General features: G+C 37.8%; 2 protein-coding genes and 1 long non-coding RNA gene across 6 annotated transcripts; 1 reads left to right on the forward strand and 2 right to left on the reverse strand.

Annotated features, from left to right (window-relative positions):
- Window positions 1-659: 659 nt before the first annotated feature.
- Window positions 660-6,470, reverse strand: LOC143736900 (uncharacterized). Its single transcript, XR_013203594.1, has 3 exons — window positions 4,218-6,470; window positions 3,599-3,671; window positions 660-1,161 (listed from the first exon to the last, which is right to left on the reverse strand). It is a non-coding gene; the product is annotated as an uncharacterized LOC143736900 (long non-coding RNA).
- On the forward strand, window positions 3,613-19,632 carry trip6 (thyroid hormone receptor interactor 6). Of its 4 annotated transcripts, none has more exons than XM_077227676.1 (12): window positions 3,613-3,688; window positions 4,102-4,164; window positions 6,506-6,719; window positions 8,090-8,247; window positions 9,195-9,299; window positions 11,299-11,862; window positions 13,237-13,330; window positions 13,465-13,634; window positions 13,800-13,978; window positions 14,192-14,312; window positions 16,967-18,685; window positions 18,818-19,632. In XM_077227676.1, exons 3-11 carry the CDS (start codon window positions 6,515-6,517, stop codon window positions 17,096-17,098), a joined length of 1,728 nt encoding a protein of 575 aa, XP_077083791.1. In that variant the 5' UTR covers window positions 3,613-3,688; window positions 4,102-4,164; window positions 6,506-6,514; the 3' UTR covers window positions 17,099-18,685; window positions 18,818-19,632. The 4 variants fall into 4 exon arrangements, with proteins under 4 accessions (XP_077083791.1, XP_077083794.1, XP_077083792.1 ...); XM_077227679.1 differs by having other exon boundaries at window positions 13,240-13,330; XM_077227677.1 differs by having other exon boundaries at window positions 3,681-3,978.
- A 234-nt stretch (window positions 19,633-19,866) lies between these two features.
- On the reverse strand, window positions 19,867-21,721 carry sst5 (somatostatin 5). The gene is made up of 2 exons (XM_077227680.1): window positions 21,525-21,721; window positions 19,867-20,421 (listed from the first exon to the last, which is right to left on the reverse strand). The coding sequence occupies exons 1-2, from the start codon at window positions 21,654-21,656 to the stop codon at window positions 20,245-20,247; spliced, it is 309 nt and encodes a 102-aa protein (XP_077083795.1). The 5' UTR covers window positions 21,657-21,721; the 3' UTR covers window positions 19,867-20,244.
- Between the last annotated feature and the right edge of the window lie 991 nt (window positions 21,722-22,712).

Consider the following 22,712-nt stretch of genomic DNA (forward strand, 5'->3'; position numbering starts at 1 on the left):
TATTAAGCAGACAGTCTACTAATACTCTGATGAGAGTTAGTTGAGATGTAGCAATGTAGTTAGAAGAATGTAGTGGACCATTGAAATAAAGACTAAATGCAGTAATAATGTTTCAAAATATTTATATTCAGTAACACTCACTTTTGATCATTTGAATGCATCCTTGCTAAATAAAAGTATTAATTTCTTTATTAAAAAAATCGTATTCACCGAGTAGTATATGCTTGTGCATGTGTGAGTAGTTAAGATCCCTCAAATCTGACCCTACTGAGTCTGACATGAGGGACAGATCTTGAAGACATATGTAATAATAAATAAAAATAAACCATGAATGAGCCAGAAATGATTAACATTCCAAACCCCAGAAAAGCTCAACGAAAAAAAGACTGTATGTGCTCTGTATATAGAGAACAATGTTTCTCTTAAAATACTGTGCCAGGATCATTAGATGAGCAGCCAAGTAATCAAGATGTTTGCTGAATTGTCTGCAGCTAAAAATGTGGAAGATATTTCAGGTCATGAGTTACTCTTTCATAACCAGCACACAGCTATTCATAGAACCTATTGCAACATCAAAAATTACCAGCGAAAGATCTTAGATAAATTCTTAAAAACAATACTCTATTCATATCTCTGTCAGCAAGCACATATACCTCATTGCAAAGTATTTTTGAAGAATATTATGCCAAGAGCAAACTTTTGTAATATGTTTTTTCATTATAAACTTTACTGATGTTGCTTGTAAAGGGGTCACAACATAAGTTCATAAAAAAGACTAACACATTTTCCAAAATTGTCAGTCCTATGGAAGTCTCAATATAGACCCATTTTTTTGTAGTCCAAACACTGATCATATCTTGATCTACTTGTGGATAGATTCATGTTTTTTTCCCCCCGAACACTTTTAACTTTTTCTAAATCTAGAAATCTCTTGATGAAAAAATATTCTAAGAGCAGTGATGAAAGTGATGAAAGTGAGATACTAAAGAGATGGTGGAAACAGTATGTGGGTGTCTGAAGCGGTCCTGATCTTGTCTTGGTAGTAAAGTGACCTCTGAAGGAGAGAATGATGGTTCAGGTCAGCCATTTCCTCTCAAGAGCCGTTGAGCTTGGTCCGATGGTCACGTAGAGTTTCCGACAGCGGGTGTTTCACGTGCCGGCCTGCAGGTCAGAGGTCTTATCAGGATATTAATTGCAGGATATTAAAGTGAAGCACAGAGTGTATCATAGTAAGTGGTTATTGGAGAGACCAAGACTGGCAATAAATTAATGTGTACCCTTTTTTTTTTACAAAACAGTATAAAATAATGTGATGTGAGGTGTTATTCATACGGGTTTTGATCATTATTCAGTTGCTTTAGCATTGGCTGATTTATTCAAACCCATTGGCCTAACAATAGATTAATCAATCAAAATGCAACTGAAGACGACGGCTAAACATTCCTTTTCGTTTCGAGAACAAGTGATATGCCCAGGATTAAGTTGCCACATGCAATAAATAAATCCCTCATCTGGCACCATATGTCATTCCAATATGGGACACACAGCATGCATCCCAAAATATGCTCCACAACTCCCTGAAATTTATGGCAAGCCATTTTAATATTTCTTCCTTTAAAATAAATAGTATTTTCTGTAGCACTTATGTCTAAATGATCTGATAGTGGCTAGTATCTTTTTCAGTTTCACTAGATACTATCTTAAAAAAAAAAAAACTTTTTTATCTGATAGTTATTCCAGATGTAACTATCCATTCAATTAATCACAATCATTTATTCATCACTTACTAGTAATCAGTTGCTAGTCACTATCCCAATAGTGACAAGTAACTATTTCAAACGATTTGCAAATGTTTGTCAGTGAAGTTTGTTACTTTAAGGCCAGATTTAACAGCTTGTGCCCGCTCCAACCCTCTTTTGGTGTTAAAAAACTACTGTCAGGATTTACAGACAAGCAGTGAAATATTAGCGCTGAAAAGGCATGGAATTGGTTATTTTTGCAACTGACCTTATTGCATATGCATTTGTAGGAGTTTTTCATCCCCATTCGGACGCAAAATTAAAAAAAGGAGAGTATTTAAATGAATCATGCAAGGTGATTTACTGAGGTTTGCACTGGTTCATTTACTGGTATTTATGCCCTTATTTACAGCCCAAAAAACATGTCTTAAACCAGATGCTCTCATTTGCGCTGCTCTTGGTAGATTGCATTGGTCATTATGGAAATGATCCTGCTGCGTCTGTGTTTTTTAATTTGCGTGTCGTCAGTAGATCACGCACAGAACTTTCCACTCCCATCGGCGCCATTTTGGAATTGCTGGCCCCAGATGTCAACTATTCACTTCCAATTATTAAGTACCTACTATTAATTGTTGCTGGTACCTACTCCAGTTCTACTAGAAAATTTTTATTAGGTACTAGTAGCTACTTATTTCTTATACACTAGTATCATGTGATAAAAACACGTCTAGGCTATTTAATGACCAGTCACCATAGCAGCTAATTTAAATAGGCTAAATAGCTATTTAAATTTATTTAAATAGTATAAAGGTAGGCAATTTCAGAGAGGCTAGCAATTGCAACCTAACTTTGATAGCATGAGATCCCACCGTCCCTTCTGAGAGTCTCCAAAACCACGCCTCCTTCAAAACACATGAACGCACACAGCAGAGTCTGTAGTGCCACACAACAAGATACGGAGTTAAATTACCTAATGTCTCAAAGCACACAACATTATAATAATAATGAACGTAAACAACTTACAGAGCTTTGACTTGTACTAACTGACTACTGCAGATTCATTTCGACAATGATTGTGTTGACATACAAACGCAAAAATCTGAGTCTGAGGACATAAACAGCTCCGGCTAGAACGTCACGGCTGCCATCTTATAATTACGATAGTTACGTTATTGCGTGAAGTGAACGCAGCACAAACTCGTTGTTTTGGTTCAGGAGGAACTGTAAAAGGCGGCTGCTTTTCGTTCGTGGCACTCTTTGTATGCCTGTCTTCATCTCTGCATTGACTAACCGAAAGATCGTGCTGATGATGTGTGATGTCTGGGTGCACGAACGCATGAAAATACATAAGCTGACAGGCAGATATACGACATTGTATCATTGCATTCGGACCAAAGAGGCTAACACTTCACTTCAGTCCTGAGACTTCCACAGAAGATATATCTACATTTTTTTAATACTTATATTGTCGATTGCCATGAGGATGAGAAGAAAGTTTCAAGCAGTATAACAAAGGTGTTTATAAAAAAAAAATGCCCTACTTTAATTTTTTTTTTTTATTGAGAACATTATATAAACAAAGAAGGAAACAGTCACAATGTAGAACAAATAAACGAGGGGAAAAAATATTAATAAAAAAGACACAAGACAGGGGTAGGCCTACTATAATAACTAATCAGAAAAGATTACATATCAAAGTAAAAGATTAAAAGACTTACATATTTCAATTGTTTTTAAAGCCTTCTTGTTACACGAGTCGGAGATAGTCCCAAAGTAATGTTCAGTAAGCCAAACATAAAAAAGTGGTTTCTGACCTGAAAATGTACATTTATGTACAGTATTTACATGTTTTACTCTACCTTTAAATGTTGAAAGAGCTTGCCACGTGACGTCATGCGCGCGGACCGCTGCACACAGGCCTGTCAGCCGCTGCTGATCCTCCAGGAAAAGTAGGTTACTAAAATGAAACCGACAGAGAACTAAAAGTGTATTGGTTTAGGCACTAACCTAAAGCGAACACAGCTTGCTTATAGTGTTTACTCACATCTCGTGAGGCTGTATTTCTTTTAGAAGTAAAAAAAAATCAGCCTTGCAGTATTCGCTTTATTTAACTCACAAATAAACAGTTTAAACTGGATGTTTCACGTCGACAAACTGAACGATCTTGAGGGCTCGTTTGTCGTTTTAATGTTTAGGGGATAGTTTTTAATGTTTAACTATTGCATTGATATACTTGGTGGTAAGTGCACAACGATTGGAATCTATGAACTGAACTTTTTAATTGAAATAACGTTACAGGCTACCAGACAGACACACGGACGCAGCTCGCCGGTTCATTTCATGTGCTGATTTCATTTTGCAGATGAAAACGAAGCAAGACGAGGCAGATGCTCGGTTGACTGGGAGTCTGCAGCGTTTTTAAGAGGTACGGGAAATCGTTAATGTCCTATTGTTTAAATAACCCAATAAACACAGGACGCAAGTTACCATAGATGAGTTGTTGTTATCGCAAACATCCACGATGACGTTTGTGTGCGGCAGTGTCGCACTTTTATCAGTCGATGTAACTTTGCAATGTTCACTGTCCACTGCAGGAGAGAGAAGCAGTAACGCGTTACATCGTAGATTAATGGGCTTTCAAAGATAAAAAAAAACATTGTCATACGGGTGATTCATCGGCCTAACAATCCCCGGCTTTGAGTATGAGCTTTCACGGATTGCGGTGCAATCCAATGTGGTCTGGCTGGACATTTCTCTGGATACAAACAGAAACATTTATTATTATGAAATCAGTGCAATGATTAGAGGTCACAACTGAATATACATTTTAAGGTGGTATTTCTTTTGTTACATGGTCGCAGTGGTCATCATCTGGTCAAAACTGGTCTGGTTGACACCATTGGACCAGCAACAACAAATTAGCAGCTAGTTATTTATATACCAAGATGGTTTAACTATTTTGGGGGGCATCGTAACTGGTCAACCAGCTAATGACCAGTTTGAAACCAACTGCTATCTTAAAGGCACAACATATAAGATTTTTCGATTAAAATAGCCCAAAACCACTAGAACAAAGATTTTATTGACTTACATTATCTTAAATGTTTCAAACCATGTTTAAATCCAGAGAAATCAGCTATTTTAACCAGTGTAACGCCCATGTCAATGTGTCACCTGTCAATGACTTCATATCTGTGTTACCATCAATTTCAGGGTTGATTTCCTTAGAAACCTTGTAAACACCAAAGACACTTTAATATATTATGTTTTATTAGACAGGTGAGCAACCGTTTGGGTACCTTTATCGACAGAAAAGTTTCATTGTTATACAGGTCAGCTTGTTTAGTCTTATTGGTTGAATCTCTTGTTTTCTTGATTTTACTGTGAGTTTAAAAAAAGTAGATCAGACAACACTATTTTGTCAAATGGCTAACATAGCATAATCAGAAAGAGCTTTATTTGTAGTAACAGTAATACAGCATTTTGTCCACCATATGTTTTAAAATGAACTGCATGCTGTTTAGCAACACAAGTCATTCAGCTTTTTTTATGATATTCTAATATCGATCTATCTTACTGCAATGCGCAACAAGTGTCTCATAGCAGCCACAGAGCGAACACACAGAGTAACGTTAACATAACTTTCATCACAGCACAGTAAAACAGTGTTGCATTACCCCACAATGATCAAACATAACTAACAAAGTTCCAGAAGGAGGGGAACGTTGAACATAACGTTTATTGTAAAATATGCATGAACAAAACGAAAGGAGCGGCAGCTTCCGACTGCACTATATAATGAAAACGGCAACGTAAAATCTTTCGGCCCAGCCTTGCTTCATACCACAGTAACGTTAATAAAACTTTAACATATTAGCTCATCCATGAACACGATTTTTGCCTGTCGGATTCCTTTCCAGTGGTTGTGGAGGTGAAGTCGACAACTCCCATGATTCCACGTTCATTCACTGCGCCATCGAGCTACGACTTTATTGTTTTGAATAAGCAACCTCTAGTGGCGAAACTTGCACACTGTGCCTTTAAGCTGGATTTTCCTGCACTGTTTCAAAGGCCCTGTTTGTATTTTAATACTTCCCATATATCTGTTCTGACTGTGTTTACACTTGTTAGCATCTTGTATTGTTTTGAGGTTTATTTGCTTTGTTTTCGTAAGCTTATAATAACAAACACTCCTCAGCCCTTGGATACACAGGACATTGTCCAGCGGACACCAGATGGCTCAAATGAAAAGTTGATCATTACATAATATTTCCTATCTTATTTTCATGGACGGACTCTGTATATAAAGGATTGTGGATTAAGTGTTGTGGACAATGGCCATTGTACCAATGGGAGACTTGAGAGAGGAGCGAATACATTGCAAGTGCTCTGCACCTGTGGGAATTTTATGTATGTTTGTGTGTGTGTGAGAAAGAGAAATGCTTTTCGACTAAGGAACCCTGGAATTCCCCTTTCGGCTGAGAATGGTTGCCTTTTCCTGCTTTTTAATTTGGTGCCTATTGTTATCGTGGATACCATGCGTTGCCACTAGAAACTCAGCATAAAGCATCAACCTGTTTTGTGTAGTTACAGTTATGCATTTTTTTACAAGTTCGGACAGTACTGCAATAGGGCCTGATCTCTTTGAGTTTGAGGTGTGTAGTAGAAAATCTAGTTATTATTTAGTCATGCTCATGCACAAACATGTCACTTAAAACAGAGAAAGGTTACACACTGACAATGGTTATTCTGTGCTGTCCTTGTAGAAGCCTGGTATGTCTGGCCCCAACTGGCTGCCTCCAAGAACCCTGGGTAGTTCAGATAGAGCCACAGCACCGATGTCACACTCTGGCCCCGCTCTCTACAGACCTCCAAAGAAAGGTCTCCCCGACCAGAGGCCCAAATATAACATGTATGAGCAGAATGGTGGAACAGGAGGAAATGGGATGCCTGTAAGATATATGGCAACTGGACCTTCAGGTAAGAACCCTTAAACTTTCCAGTGCAGGTTGATGCATCATGCTTCATTAGGGCTGCTCAATATTGTAAAAAACTGACATTGTTTTTGTTTTTTTCCTGCGATTATATACAGTAGTCAACATGTGAAGTGGATCTCAACCTTTCATCAAAGTTATACATGAATTTTAAACAATCCACCTCAAATGTTGATATATATTGCGATATGAATCATTCATCACTAGATTAATTGAATGGCTCTATTTGAAATTAATTAATCTTTCTAGAATGATTGGCGTGATTTTAGGGGAGTGAATCTGCATAGAAAATAATAAACAAATCACAAGCATAGATAAATTCAATAGAACAAAAATGCGAATGAAATAAACACTGCTTTTCAGGTAAATATAACAGTTTTCATGTACAGAAATTGAATAATCATATGTAAAATAAGATTGCATTGTCTTCAATGTATAAATTAAATATAATAAATTTTTTTTAAAGCTACAACTGTTTTTCTCTTTGTATTTTATTGTTTGATAACCATTAATGACACAGACAGCAGCAGGAACATTAGGCTGCTGTCACTTTAAGAGCTAATGCACTGATCCAATATAATGAAATGTATCTGTTTTCTTTCTCAATTGTTTGCATTCACGTAAGCCTGTGTTTATGAGGATACACGCCAAGACACAAGTTTTTGGGCATTTTTTTTGGCAGAATTCGCATGTATGTGTCCGTTCAAGCTCTTTGTGTGCACAGAAAACTGACCACAAGTTTCGAATTAGGTTCTCTTTTGCGTCCTCAAATGGATTAAAATCTCTTGAATGTTTAAACTGACTTGACCTAAAACATGTTCAAAAGATACATTTTGCAATTAATCCGTGAATCGCATGCGTTTCGAACTGTAGTGCCTGGTCCATACGGATCATGGATCAACTACGATCTCTGTACTTGACATCGCACATCCTGTGATGTGACTATCACGGATGGGCGCATCGTGATATCGACGCTAACACGAAATATCGTGCAGCCCTTTGCTTCATTGTGCGTGAGAAAAGTTTTATATTGTTGATTCCCTTGAAAAGGTTTTTAATCTTGTTAATCCAAATGTTGTTTAAAAAAAAAAAGAAGTCTTATTTAGTTTAAATTTTAAAAAATCAAGTATAGTTTTTGCCATAAAAATAGCCAGAGAAGCTGACATGGTGTTAAGAAACAAAGAAACAAATATGCATCATGCTTTTTCCAAACGGTCCAGTTTGTGACATTTGAAAATTGTTTATAATTGTCAGCCTTACAAGCACAGTGGTTATTTGATATTAAACGACTCATTATCTCTTTACTTTAATTTATTCTTAAAGAAATAATTGATTGAATACTATTTGTGTGCTTAGGGGCATCCATGCAACACCAGCATCAAGATGATCGCTCAGGGTCTACTGCCTATCATCAATTGCCTCCCCAAATGGGAGAGCGATACTATGCTCCAGGCCAGGGGCCCAAAGAAGACCACCACAACTGGAGCCCCCGCATGGCCAGCCATGAACTTCACGTCAGTGATGCACACATGTTCTTTTATAATTATCGTTTGGGACTTGTGTTATGTAAAAGGGATTTGGTTCAATTTGAATTTGTCGATCATTCCTTAAATTTCCTCAAAAATACTGGAAAAATATCCTTCTCATTAAATGTTTTTAAAGTGCCCCTATTATGGTAATTTTAAGGTTTCTAATTTAGTTTTAAATGTCTCCTACAATAGTATTACATGCATTTAAGGTAAAAAAAACACTTTACTTTTCTCATAAAATACATTGCATATCACCTCATCAGTCTAATAACGGTTTGTTTGAAGGTTCAGTCTCTCTAAACCCCTCCTTTCCAAGAAAGTACTCTGCTCTGATTGGTCAGACGACCCAGACTTTTGTGATCTTGTTGTGGTCAACCGCTTACAGCATGTGTCGGAAACGAAAAGCCTATTACCATATCTGAATTACAGCTCCGGATCTTCCTTCCTGCTTGATACACAGTGATATGAACAGTAACTATGGCTTTGTTTTTCTGTATCAAGTCCTCATCCTATGGAAGTGCAGGTGAAGTGGATTTTCAGTGCTAAAAATATCATCTTCTCAATGTGACAATATTATAAACCAAATTCTTCCAGTCTTTATTAGCTACAACTACAGTGTTTGAGAGTCAAAGAAGACATTGATCACTGGCACCCAATGAAGACCATAGACTGGCATTATGTATATTTGTTTCATCTTATGTTTTTAACCGCAAGTAATAATAAGCAAATTAATAACTTTATTTGTCGTGCACTTTGATCTCTAAAACTTACAGAACTGTTACATTCACAAATAGCGATATTACACACTGCATTAAAAAAAAGCATAATAGAGGCACTTTGAAACATTCCCCACTCATTTAGGCATTTTTCTAAAAAAAAAATGTATGAAAGTATAATAATGTGAGTTTTGTTTGTGGCTGTTATTTGTTCAGAGCCGGGGATCAGAGAAGCACATCTCTAATATTGACGCAGAGATAGACTCTCTTACATGCATGCTGGCTGACCTGGACAGTCACCCTCAGAGCTCAAGTGCACCGGTAAACACTTTAAAAGCAGTAACAACTCTAAATAATGCTTTAAACCAAGTGCCAGGGGGAAAAAACGTTTAAAAATAGGTTAAAGAATGCTTTCAGACATATTAGTAAGTAAATGTGTTTCTTAAGGCTGGAATACACTACATCACTAGTGCTAAACTTGTTTGGCCATGTGACCCACATTTTCCCATGCTCATTAAGCTGTGACTCAAATTTATAGGAATTGGATCCAAGTATTTATTTCTCAAAAATGGTGTAGAGACACACACAAGCAGGGCTGTTGCTGGGGTATCTGGGGCCCTGGTGCAGGTTGTTGCTGTGGGCCCTCCTCGGTTGAGATCACATTCCTTGTCCCGACTCGGTTGAAATTGAAAGTCTGGGGCCTTTCTCACCTCTAGCGACGGCCCTGCACACAAGTACCATCCCACTTAACTTAACTTACACATAAATTGTAATAATATCACTAACACTGGTGAATAAACAGTATAAGGTAAGGCTATGAAATGGCAGTGTCAAACTAGTTTTTGTTCATGGAGTAAAGTTAGTAAGTTACTATGAAGGTGATGATACACAGGGCAACTTTTTGAGCAATGTTGCTGGGCAATGTTGAGACACAGGGCCCACGACTGATCTAAATTATCCAGATAGAAATCTATTGTCCGTTTTTAATGGGAAAGTGCCCAAGCAACAATCGCTCGGCAAGATTGCCCAGTTATCAAAAAGTTGCCCTGTGTATCATCACTTTGAGCCACCACAGTCATCAAAAAATATAGAAAATAACAGAAAGTGAAAATAAAATGGTATATTGGGTTATGGAAACTTTAGTTACCATGGCAAATACACAATACTAATATGAACTGTTAATAAAACATGGACGCCGGTCCTTAAGAATAGAATGAACATCATACCTGCATGCAAATCCTTCCCAGCTAACACGACGTACCAGTTACGTAATTTTGGTATGACGTACTTGTTGGTAATTTCATGACTAATTGACAACGTAAATTGTGCGCGCAATTGAAGAGTGTGTGCCGTGTGCACAGTTTATCTGACAGGACAGGCAATTTTTCTGAGGTGAGACTTTTCATTTCATAAGAAATTGTGCAAATAGGAACTCCCGCACACTATCAGTGCTTGCAAATGAAACTTAAATTTAGCAGCAACGTTTCGGTCTTTCGACCTTCATCAGGTATATACAAATTTACAAACTCTTCCTATTTGAAATACACACATGACCAATCAACAAAGTTACATCTGTAACCACTTAAGCCCATTGATAATGTATAATTGACAACACGCCATCACACAGTTGTGTAACACCCCGTAATTGTACTCGATTGCAAACATACTTAAAAACAATACATTTAAAAATTTATATATATATATTTTTTTTTAAATAGAAATTGTGAAAATAATGTTAAAATAATGACACTGACAAAAAGCCTGACAACTTCTCATCTGACCACACATACTGAATCAGGACAACTTGACAACATGTTTTTCACAGGCACTCAACTTAAACTGTGCCTTACAGAAGAGTCAACGGCTTTCACTCATGTCTTTCAAAATAAGTCTCGCATTAGTAAAACATTTAGAATTACTTTGTTTGTTTGTGTGTTGTTTCTTTGACTACACACTCAACGACTCGCTCAAAATGCTCTTACGACCCACCGGTTGAGAAACACTGCACTACATGATTTTTAAAATCTGAACAGATATTAAAACACTAGGCATCATACACTTGCTGATTTTGTAAGTAGTATAGGAAAAACTGGGCGTCATACACTAATGACTGAGGATCACACACTACCAGACTTCAAAACACAACAAACTCACAGAAAAACATGGCGCCTCGTTGCTACTTTTGGCAACTATAGCATCGGCAAAAATTGGATGGTGTATCCCAGCCTTTTGGGTAATGTTTAGTATTGGGGTATTGTCGTACAGATCTCTGAAATACTTGATTCTGATTCTGTTTTTTTTTCCTGTTTTTTTTCAACAGTTGTATGACAATGTGCCTTACAGCAAGCACGCCCCTATTGACCGCTATAACTCTTCCAACCAGATGGGGGCTCCACCAACAAGCAGGCCCTCAATGGGCTACCCCGCTCCACTCCAAAACCAGTACCACCCCGCCCCACCGTACACCTCTACACCTCAGTCGGACTATATTTACCCCTCCGTCCCCTCTTCAGTTCACAAACCTTACCCACAACCAGTGCCTGCCTCCTACACCACTGCCTCCACCCCAACCGGTCCGCGCTTTACTGTACAGGTGAAAACGGCTCAGCCCGTCACCTATTCTCAGAGCGGACGACAGGCAGAGCAAGCTTACACCCCGCCACCGCCCCGTCAGCATGCCTCTCGCCCCCCTCAGCAAGATCGGCCACATTATGAAGCGCAGGGACAGGGCTGGTACCCACCTCCACCTCCTCCTGCACAAGAACCTCATGGAGACCCCATTGCCTATAAGGGAGGAGCAGGAAATATGCCAGGAGGGAGAGCTGGCCAAGGAGTGCCGGTGAAGATGAGTCAAGACCAAGTGTCAGCATATCAGTCTAACAAGGTAAGACCGGTTTATTGGGTGAGGTCAATGTTGGTTTGTCAAGTTGTAGCACAAATGGAAACTCTGGCATGAGACCAAAGGCAGACTTCCTATTGAATATTTTAGTTTATTTAAGAGTTTGACAAGGCAGGATATTGAAGGACAAAACCCTGAAATGTATCAAACAGAACACATACTAAAGACAATCGTATATACCTAATTAAAAAAATAAAAATAAAAATAGAAGAAACAAACAGGAGGAGTAAAACAGATGCATACAAAAACCTGAAATACATCAGGCTTCATACAAGGAGAACCTGCAAGTTATTTATAAAACAGTTTAAGAGCACGTGGAATAAAAGAAAGTTCATGTCTTTTTGATTTACTCCTGGGCACAATAAATTCCCTACGCTGCCGTAGTAGGTAAGTAGGTGTTGGAGCCACAGACAGGAAGCAATGCAGTGGTGATGAACTGTCCTTAAATAGTTTTGTAAAAGTACGTATAGTGGCCTCGTCGCGCCTCTCACTCAGTGATGGGAGAGAAGAAGTTATTATGTGGCTTTTACAAGAAAATTAAAAAAACTTGCAACACTTATTTTAATTTATTAATTTTTTGAACGTTAATAGTCCTTTATTTGCTGGCTTTATTTGCTGATAATTAAAAAAAATAAACATTGAAGATAAAAGGAAATGTGTGTGTGTCTGTGTGTGTGTGTGTGTGTATATATATATATATATATATATATATATATATATGATCTTGATAATCGGCAGCGTTGCCACAACGGACCGAATGGCTTCGCTCGTATCTTTCTCCGCTGCCATTACTGAACTACATCTCAAAATAACGCACAACATCAACGTCATCGTTCTCAGCCACTCCCTCTGTTCGCTGATTGGCCCGGTAAAAAATTTATCGGAGAAAACCAAAGACTACAGCACAATCTCAGACGTAGTACTGAAGGAAAATGAAAATTGAGCGGAAGTACATGGGAGGGCGGAGCCAGGCTATGATAAAGAGACATCCACTCTTACATTGTGTGTTCATGCATCATGTGGGCGAGGCAATGAAGTGAGGGGTGTGTTTGTTTGAGTTGATTTCTAATATCAACAGTTTTCTCAGAAATCGCTTACTACACCTTTATGTTAGACTTAAGTGGCCTTTTACATTAATACTACTGATTATCTGCAAGTACAGTTTTTAAATATATCTATGATTTGAAGTGCTCTACAAGTGCACCTGCAATACAATGAAGTGCACTGCTTTTCAAAACGGTAGTGAACATGATTTCAGTGTTTTTACTCTACAGAAAGTCAGAGAATGTATTAAGTTTACATTTGTACAAGAATTGTAAAATATGTACAAGGTTTCAATGTTCCTCCATGTTCTGCCAGCAGGGGTCAGGACCGCGTCCAGAGGAAGAGTTGGACCGACTCACCAAGAAGTTGGTGTATGACATGAATCATCCCCCAACTGAGGAATATTTTGGTATGCTCCAATATTGAATGCATTTTTGCATTTTTTTTATCTGTACTATGAACATTTTATTGTTCCGCTCTGTTCACAGTGAGGGTCATGGACCTCTCTGTCTCTCTCTCTCTCTCTCCATCTTTCTCTCTCAGGTCGATGTGCTCGGTGTGGGGATAATGTTCTGGGAGACGGCAGTGGCTGTATTGCCATGGAGCAGGTGTTTCACGTGGAGTGTTTCACCTGCATCACCTGTCATGCCAGACTGAGAGGTCAGCCCTTCTACGCATTAGACAGGAAGAGCTACTGCGAGAGCTGCTACATAGTGAGTTCTCTTTTTCTGTCAAGACGAAAAAGTCTTGTTTTGAAAAAAACAATGGTATTTGAAAAAGTTTTCTGTCTCTCTTGGTCTTTTTATTGTATGTTTTTCTTTCTGTAGCACATTTTACATCAAAACTATGAACATTTTATTGTTCCGCTCTGTTCACAGAGCACACTTGAGCGCTGTTCAAAATGCTCTGAGCCCATCCTAGACCGGATCCTGAGGGCGATGGGAAAGGCTTACCATCCTCGCTGTTTCACCTGTGTGGTTTGCGGCTGTTGTCTGGATGGAGTGCCGTTTACTGTGGATGCCACATCTCAGATCCACTGTATTGAGGACTTCCACAGGTACTTACTCACTTCACTCTCACTTGACTTCAAGCCTCTGTTTCTGTTGATAAACAAACAATCAAATGCAGAAGGTGGAGTGGCATGTGTTTGTTTTTCTTTTACTAAAGCTTTGCATTGTTTTTATTAATATGAGGCTCTTTCAAATGTCCTACCAGTTGCTAAATTGATTGATTTTATCTCCAAAACCTTGTTTGCTTCCTGTTTGAACAGGAAGTTTGCCCCCCGCTGCTCAGTATGTTGTCAGCCCATAATGCCAGAGCCCGGCCAGGAGGAGACAGTGAGGATCGTTGCACTGGATCGTAGTTTTCATGTTAACTGCTACGTATGTGAGGTAAGAACCATAATTTTGCATGTTTACTGTTTAATTATTTATGTAATGCACAACTCGGATATTTCAGAGTAGTTTATTTGTAACATCCATGCAAAAATAAGGGGTTGCATTTAGTGATGTATAGGGATGGGAATCGAGAACCGGTTCTTCTTCAGAACCGGTACCCAGTGAACCATTCCTTGGAACCGTTAGTATGCCTGCTTAACGATTCCGCTTATCGGTTCCGCTCGTTGCAAATGTGTCATGACGTCACACACGCGCTGCCTTGTTTTGGTTCAGAATGCAGCAAACATCGAGGCAGAAGCGCTCTAACGTTTGGTTATATTTTACGCGAAAGAACGACAATATGAGGCGCCGTCTAGGACTTAAATCAAACTTCATTCACGCACAGTCGCACACATATATGAAACACTTGCATACACGTATACTAAGTAGTCAAACATACATGTACACAGCTGAATGCTCAAACAAATACATATGAAATGCACAACGACACACCTCGCTCACGCACATACACGCAAACTCTACACACACGAGATGCGCGGAACTCTCCAGGCACATACTCATATGAGACGCGCGCGCGCGCGCGCGCACAAACTCTCCACGCACATACGCGAGCACACACACACACACACACACACTAACACACACTCAAACTCGCGCACATACTCAATGAGAGTGTGACGGCGCCTCATAACAATATGGTCACTTGCAACACTTATAAAATTTCCATTTCGTCAAAGGGGGGGAACTACCTCCAATATGCAGAAACATTTGGCCACACACACACAGCATGAACAGACTTTAGACCCATGAAACTTAAACTGGAATGTCACTGTTTCTGTCACTCCGACTTCACGAACAGGCGAACACGCACACGCGCACGCACGCACACATCACTTTTGAAGTAAAATTTAAAATTGAGGATGCAGTGCATGTAATGCATGATATATCGAATTGAACTGAATTGATGACATGATAATCGTAATCGAACCGAACCATGAGACAAGTGTAGGTTCACACCCCTAATACTCTGTGCGGTGTCAGCGAGTTAATAATAATTAACACACAAATAAGTTAAGTTATGATTTCCATAACACGAGAGTAGATGTTAAAACTTAATGCTGATTTGTACTCGGCTTTCGCCAAGATAAGCAACATTTAACTTAAGTTATAAGTAGTTCAATAAGTTAATACAAACAAACAAATTTGTACTTATTCCCTCACCCAATGAGAATCGATAAGAGAATCGATAAGGAATCGAATCGATTAGCAATATCGATAATGGAATCGTTAAATTCTTATCAATTCCCATCCCTATGTATGATATTGACAAGAAATATCTCAATATTTAGGGGGATTTTGTTAATTATCAAAGTCTCAGTAAATTATTTTTTTAAATTTGTAATTATCTGATTAAATAATAATTGTACATTTTGTTTTCATGGCGACTTTATACATTTGTAATGATGACATAGCAATTTAGTATAAATTATAAATTTACAAATGTTTAAATACATGACATACAAGTATACTTTAGTTTGCTAATGCTTGTCAGAACATTCACCAGTGCACTTTAACCATATTTTAAATACAATAGTTATAATAAATTTATATGTAATGATATATTGAAATCAGCACCAACAGAAGCCATTTTTGCTAAGACACTACAGGCAAAAGCATTGTTTTTCAGGCAATGGTCAATTTTGAGATTTTAGGCTATTTTGCTTTTACTTGACTTCTGTCCACTGGTCCAAGTCAATTTATGGAAGCAAAATAGCCTAAAAAGTGTAGTGTCTTGTCTTAATCTGTGCAATAGTCGGAAATAAAATTCAATTTTCTCCATAAGAAAATAGATTTTTAGCTACAACTTATAAACCTCTAAATATAAGCCTTACTCTGAGCAACGAGGTTGTTAATTGATGGTATTTGCTTTTGCTGAAGCCGTCAGCGCACATTTTTTCAACTGTTTTAAAATAATCGTTTAACAGTGGAATTATTGGTTGAAAACTACATTACCCACGATGCTGTACAGAAAATTCCACCAGTCAGAGAGAAGACGAGCAAAATGTGCCAAATAAGATCTTTGGCTCCGCCCACTCACATGAAGCACTGCAAATGGCATAACCGAGTCGATCTCCCTATGCTCTCAAAATATTTGTGTGTGTATATATAATGTATATGCATATTTTATTGCAATATATACACATAATCAATTCAATATACTGAAATCAAATTGTTTTTTATTCGATTATGCTTATTCGCAGTGCTTCATGGGATTGTAGTTCTTTACCTCGCTTCTTTCCCTACTTTTTTTTCAAATGCTTTTTTGCTTCTAACCAAAGTTTGTAATGTTTGTAGCTTGTTGGTTTAGTTCATGGCTTATGTTTTAATGAAGATTTTTTTTTCAAAAAAATCCCTATGGGAGAAATGAATAGGGGGAAATATTTCTGGAACCATAGCAAGTGCGAGGAAACTGTTGCAATATTGTTAAAAACGTGGCAAGAATGCATTTACACTGCAATTACAAATGCATACATTATGCTTTGAGATTTAATGCATTAAAAATAACATTTTGACTATTGAAATGAATGAATAATAAGAAGTGAAGTAGAGCAAGTGCGTGCTAAAGACGAACTGTGTTTGTGTTGTAGGAGTGTGGTCTTCTCCTCTCCTCAGAGGCCGAGGGAAGAGGCTGCTATCCCCTGGACGGACACATTCTGTGCAAGAGTTGCAGCGCTCGTCGCATCCAAGACCTTTCTGCCAAAATCTCCACTGACTGCTAACGCCCCCGTCCTGACTCGCGGTGCCCTTTCTCTGCTTCATGGTTATTCTTCAGAACGTGCAACTATCTAAACATCCACCACCTGGTATTTCTTCCATCCTCCACACTAAATATCCACATGTCAGTCACACAATCTCATGGTAGCATAGAGCTGTGGACCAAAAAAACAATAGCTCTTGTGCTCGGAGGAGATTGACTGGAAAGATGAATCTTTAATAAAAGAGAAAAACAGGTGGTGAATGAAATGTGTGAAATCTTATGCGTGTTTATACAAAATGTGAGTCTTGTGAACAAGGGTGCATTTCTGACTTTGGAAAATCTGTCACTGCTCTTGAGTTTTTACAACAACCTGGAAATATCGAAACTAGTCTCAGATTACTCAAATAACGCCCCAATTCTGCTGGCAGTTGGGATCACTTCATATTGTCCCCATTCAGATGCTCTTTCACATCATGTCTGTTCGCTTATCCTCTCAAGAACAAATACATGATGTTTTCTCCTGCTACACTCGGCGGAGATCAAGCGCTCATTGTTTTCATACTTGAAATCATGATTGTTGAAGGATATTATTACTGTATTTCATTTACGGACTTGGTATTGATTTATTATCGTTAACTTCATCATGATGCTAATAACGATTCTCTGGTAAAAAGGTGGAAAAGTTTAACGTGGGCAGCTTTTTTTGTTCTTTTTTCCCTCTTGCTCTTGTCAGTCCAAACAGCCTCCAGGTTAAAACTCTAGGCTTATGCTGACCTCTTAAAGGGATAGTTCACCCAAAAATTAAAATTGTGTCATTAATTACTCGCCCTAATGTCGTTCCAAACAGGGAAGACTTTCGTTCATCTTCAGAACACACATGATCTTTTTGATCATTTTTGATGAAATCTGAGAGCTTTCTGTCCCTCCATTGACAGCTACGCAACTACCACTTTAACGCTTCAAAACATTTATAAAGAGATCGTAAAACTAATCCATATGAATTGAGCGATTTAGTGCACATTTTCTCTACAGACTTGATCGCTTTATATGATGAACAGATTGAATTTAGGCTTTATTTCACATATAAACATTGATCTGTGAACATGAACTGAAGCTCAAACGTGATGCGTAACACAAGAATGAACCTCATTGGTTCTCACACAAGCGAACATGCTTGAGCTACCGTTTACCACAACTGATGTGTGAGTTGAATGTTTACATGTGAATAAAAGCCTAAATTTAATCTATTCTATTTAATTGAGTCTATTCAGAACATTTTTGAACAAACCGCTCAATTCATATGGATTAGTTTTACGATCTCTTTATGAACTTTTTTTTAAGTGTCAGTGTGAGTTGCGTAGACAAAGGAGGGACAGAAATCTCTCAGATTTTATTAAAAAGATCTTTGTGTTCTGAAGATGAACGAAAGTCTTACGGGTTTGCAATGATATGATGGGAATTAATTAATGACAGAATTTTCATTTTTGGGTGAACTATCTCTTTAAGCTGTTATAAGAACAGCATATTGTCAGATAGGAATAAAGAGTCAGAGTAAACCATGAACGCTTCAATGAAGGAAATCTTTGGACCGGTGTGTGTGTGTGTGTGTGTGTGTGTGTGTGTGTGTGTGCGTGCGTGCGTGCGTGCGTGCGTGCGTGCGTGCGTGCGTGCGTGCGTGCGTGCGTGCGTGCGTGCGTGCGTGCGTGCGTGCGTGCGTGCGTGCGTGCGTGCGTGCATGCAGAGTTTTCTGCTGTGCTCAGTGGTTTGGTTTCTGCAGCGAGTTTGAAATGTGAGAGAAATAGTGAGCGATTAGGGAAAGGAATCTACTATGCTAGAAGAATGACAAATATGACAATTCATTATAATTAGAACGTTTCTCGTAACATTGAGGAAGTTAGTCGCAATTTTGTTACTAAATATACAGATTATTGACTAACAGAAGATAAGTGGAATGAAGTTTACAAGAAGGTTAAGACTTTCACTACAGATTTTGATTGTTATGCATCCGACTTTTGTGCAGAGAGATTGTTACTGACTGGCTTTATTTTTTTTTTTACATCTCTTTTTTGCTGTATTTGCTTTATTTTGTGTCAAAATGCATTTTTTTTTATTTGAATTATGTGCAACAGCAAGCATCCATTACTTCAAGCGATTTTACAAAAAGGTTTCAAATAAGATGTTGATTGTTTGAAGCAAAATAATTAAGTACCAGTGTTTGTTCCGATGAATAGTTACATTTTTCTAGAAACTAAAAGCATAAAGTGGGTCAGATGCTTGCATGCTTTATTTATTGACTTTGTCTGGAATATTTTGTAAGATTGTTCAAATCTGATCAATTGCTGCCACAAAACTTTTTCTAAACCTGTCATCATTGTCATTAATCACTGATTGCTAAAGTGCCCCTGGTTCTGCATGGTTTGTTTTAATGGCTGATATGCTTTTTAAGCTGCCAGTTTATTTCAGGGCTTGTTTGGATGACTTTGCATTTTCCCCCCTGATGTTAATCGTGGGGAGACAAAAAATCTGCTTTATAAATCCATTTGTATTTACAGCAAATGTCAATTGTTTTCTAGTTTTTGTACTGACCATTGTTTCCAATTTATGATTTGATGAACTGTGAAAGGAAAAAAAATTATCCCCCAAAAAAGTTGTTTTTGTTTTTTTTGTATTACATTCCATAGAGCCAATCACACGTAAACATTTTCCCTGATCACAGTTTATTACAGAGGACTAACAATCTAATGACACTGTTGCAAGGTCAACACAACCTATAGATCAAGCTTTTTTCAATTTAATTTTAATCATTCAATCACTTGCTATCAATCTCCATAGTACCCATAACACAAATATTTTATACCATACAGTGCATAAAGATCAATACTATACAAAAGAGTTACACTCAATTTGTACTGGAATAGTATTACTGGTGTCATTATTTACCAATACGCGTGCTGGTGAATTTTAAGAACATTGTTGGGAAATGTATATAGTATCATGAAGGAGAAACTGAAGACAATATAGATTAGTTATTACAATACATGAGACAGGGATACGGGCATAAAGGACAGAACCAGAAATCCTCTAAAACAAGTAGCTTAATATTGACGCCTACACGATTATGTCAATGTTGAAAGGGTTTAAGTTGAGATTTGATACCAAGCAAGTTGACTAACAGGAGGTGAAGGTCTTCCAGTAGAAATTCCGACAGCCTGTTTTCCGTTCTCGATGGGAGAGGGGAATCTGGCGAACCACTTCATTGTGAACGTCAAGATCATCATCAATGCGTTCAGGGGCCGCCGACTCAGAGAGTTGCTTCAGAAGAAGTAAACGAAAGAAATCCTGAAGCTGCAAAGAATGAAGATTCACAAGCTTTTCAAGGTCAAAAAGAAAAATAGATTCTAATTTGAACTTGCTTTAGTAGCCTACTTATGCATGTTACTATTTTAGTAACACTTTACAATAAGGTTTCGTTTAAAAAATAAAAAAAAACACCAATTAAACTAATCAATTAAAGTTGATAATGTGGCTTTATACATGGTCAGACACTTTTATGTCATCATATTATTAACATATGTTATCAAAATAATTTTAACCAGATAATTTTGGACATATGTGTTTTGTTCGTCATTAGAACAGCCACATCTGAGTCAGTGCATATTAAAGTGCTTCGCACATGCTATTTAAGAAAATTAGCTATGACTCCATGACAAATGCTAGACTTAGAAACTCTTCTCTGCTCCTCAAATAGGCTACATAAAACATTAGTCTATATTATCTCCGCTTCTCAAATAAAACATTCGCCTTCTTGAGTAAAGAAAATGCAGCTTTGCTTATTCAAAGAACCTGTTCTTTATTTACTGTTGCATTGCAAACAAGCAGAGACGATCAAACTGCCTGTAACACTTCTTTCACGATTGAGGTTTTACCGTGGATTGAGTAATGAGATGTGGTCACAAGCTCTTTTTTTAATACTTTTCATTGATTAAATATTTGCAAAACCAATTAATTATTTATGAAAAAATAAAAACGTGGAAATATGGAGATGTTTTTTGCCCGACAGTAATGATTTACTAACATTAGTTAGCAATAATCATTTATTATTGTTAATATCAGAATTTACTATTATTAAAATCTAAATTATTTAATGAACCTGAGCTAACATGAAAATAAAAGCAGTTTTATTTTTATTAACAAACATTTTTTTAAATTTTTTATATATAAATAAAAATAAAATGTACTATATATATATATATATATATATATATATATATATATATATATATATATATATATATATAACAAATGTATTGCTCATTGTTATTTTTTGGTAGGTAATGCATTACTTAAGGTTAACTATTGGGAACTTATTGGAAAGTGTTACAATTATTTTCTCTATATCCACACAGACATCACCATCAAAACAACCTGTAGAAAAGCTTGTGTTCTACCTCGTTCTCCTTGGGTTCCACTTCAGACCGTAACAGCTGGATCAGCATGTCTCCTCCCGGTGCCGAGCTGACGCTGCACAGCAGCAAAGAGAGCGATAGAGTAACTACGACCATCTGTAACGGAGAAAACATCTCACAGCACTGTAAAAACACTGCCTTTAGATGCCTTTAAGGATGACAAACTTATATAGGCACCAAAGGTGGGAACCTGCCGTTGATTAAAGAGAACTTATTGGTCGAAACATAACACACGAAGGATGATGAAGGTGGTTGTGTGGGTGTGCAGGAGAAGGGGTAAAGGGTAAAGGGTGAAGAGACGTGTGCGAGGGAAGGGACTCTTCCAGACCCAGTAGGAAAGATGTTTGATAAGGTCACACCAAGGTGTTATCTTTGCATCAGAAGCTGTATCAATTCTATGTCATTTCCAATACTATATCATGTAAAAATTGATCATCTACAACATAAATATCCTCATGTTTGACAGGGGAAAGTGTTAATAACTTCAGAAGCAAGGCACTAATGAACTAGTAAGGTCTTAATTACAGCAGGGTGATGATACTATCGTGGACTGGTAAGGCGTGTGGTGTCACTTGTGATTTGGAGAACCGTGCATTTCTGTCTTATTCTCACTATGAGGTCCTCGTTAGACAGAGGAATTAATGATGTGAAGTGACTTAAATGTTAATTGGTCTGCTAGCCGTTACGTCACACTATCCTCCATCTCCGGTGATATAGGCCTAGTGACTGCTTTACAGTACATATAAAGATATAGATATAGATCCTGTCAATCGGATCAAATCTGATACTCATGTGTGGCTGATCTTGGACAGCTGTGCTCCTCTAAATCTCACCCCTCACTGAACCCACATAAACCAGGACTTCGAGATCTCAGAGGGCAATTACTAAGACTTGGCCGTCTCAATGGGTGGCCATTAACATTTACAAGGGAGAGGTGAGCATGTCAGTGCTATGGGTAGCACGCTGGGCTCCTAAATGAAGCCAGCTCATCCTTGGTTTAATATGAGGTAAAGAAGTAAGTGTTCTCTTTAGAGTTAGAATTGATTGCTTTTTTGTGACAGATGACAAAATGTCTCAGAGTGACAAGACCCATCTAGTGTAGTTTAGATTGAGTAGAATTTAGTTTTAAATTGGTCCCTATAAATAAGATGATCAGAGTGGCACACAATC

The sequence above is a fragment of the Siphateles boraxobius genome, unplaced genomic scaffold, assembly GCF_051911475.1.
Source record: "Siphateles boraxobius isolate OS27281-9 unplaced genomic scaffold, OSU_SipBor_1 130, whole genome shotgun sequence".
Classification (NCBI taxonomy): domain Eukaryota; kingdom Metazoa; phylum Chordata; class Actinopteri; order Cypriniformes; family Leuciscidae; genus Siphateles; species Siphateles boraxobius.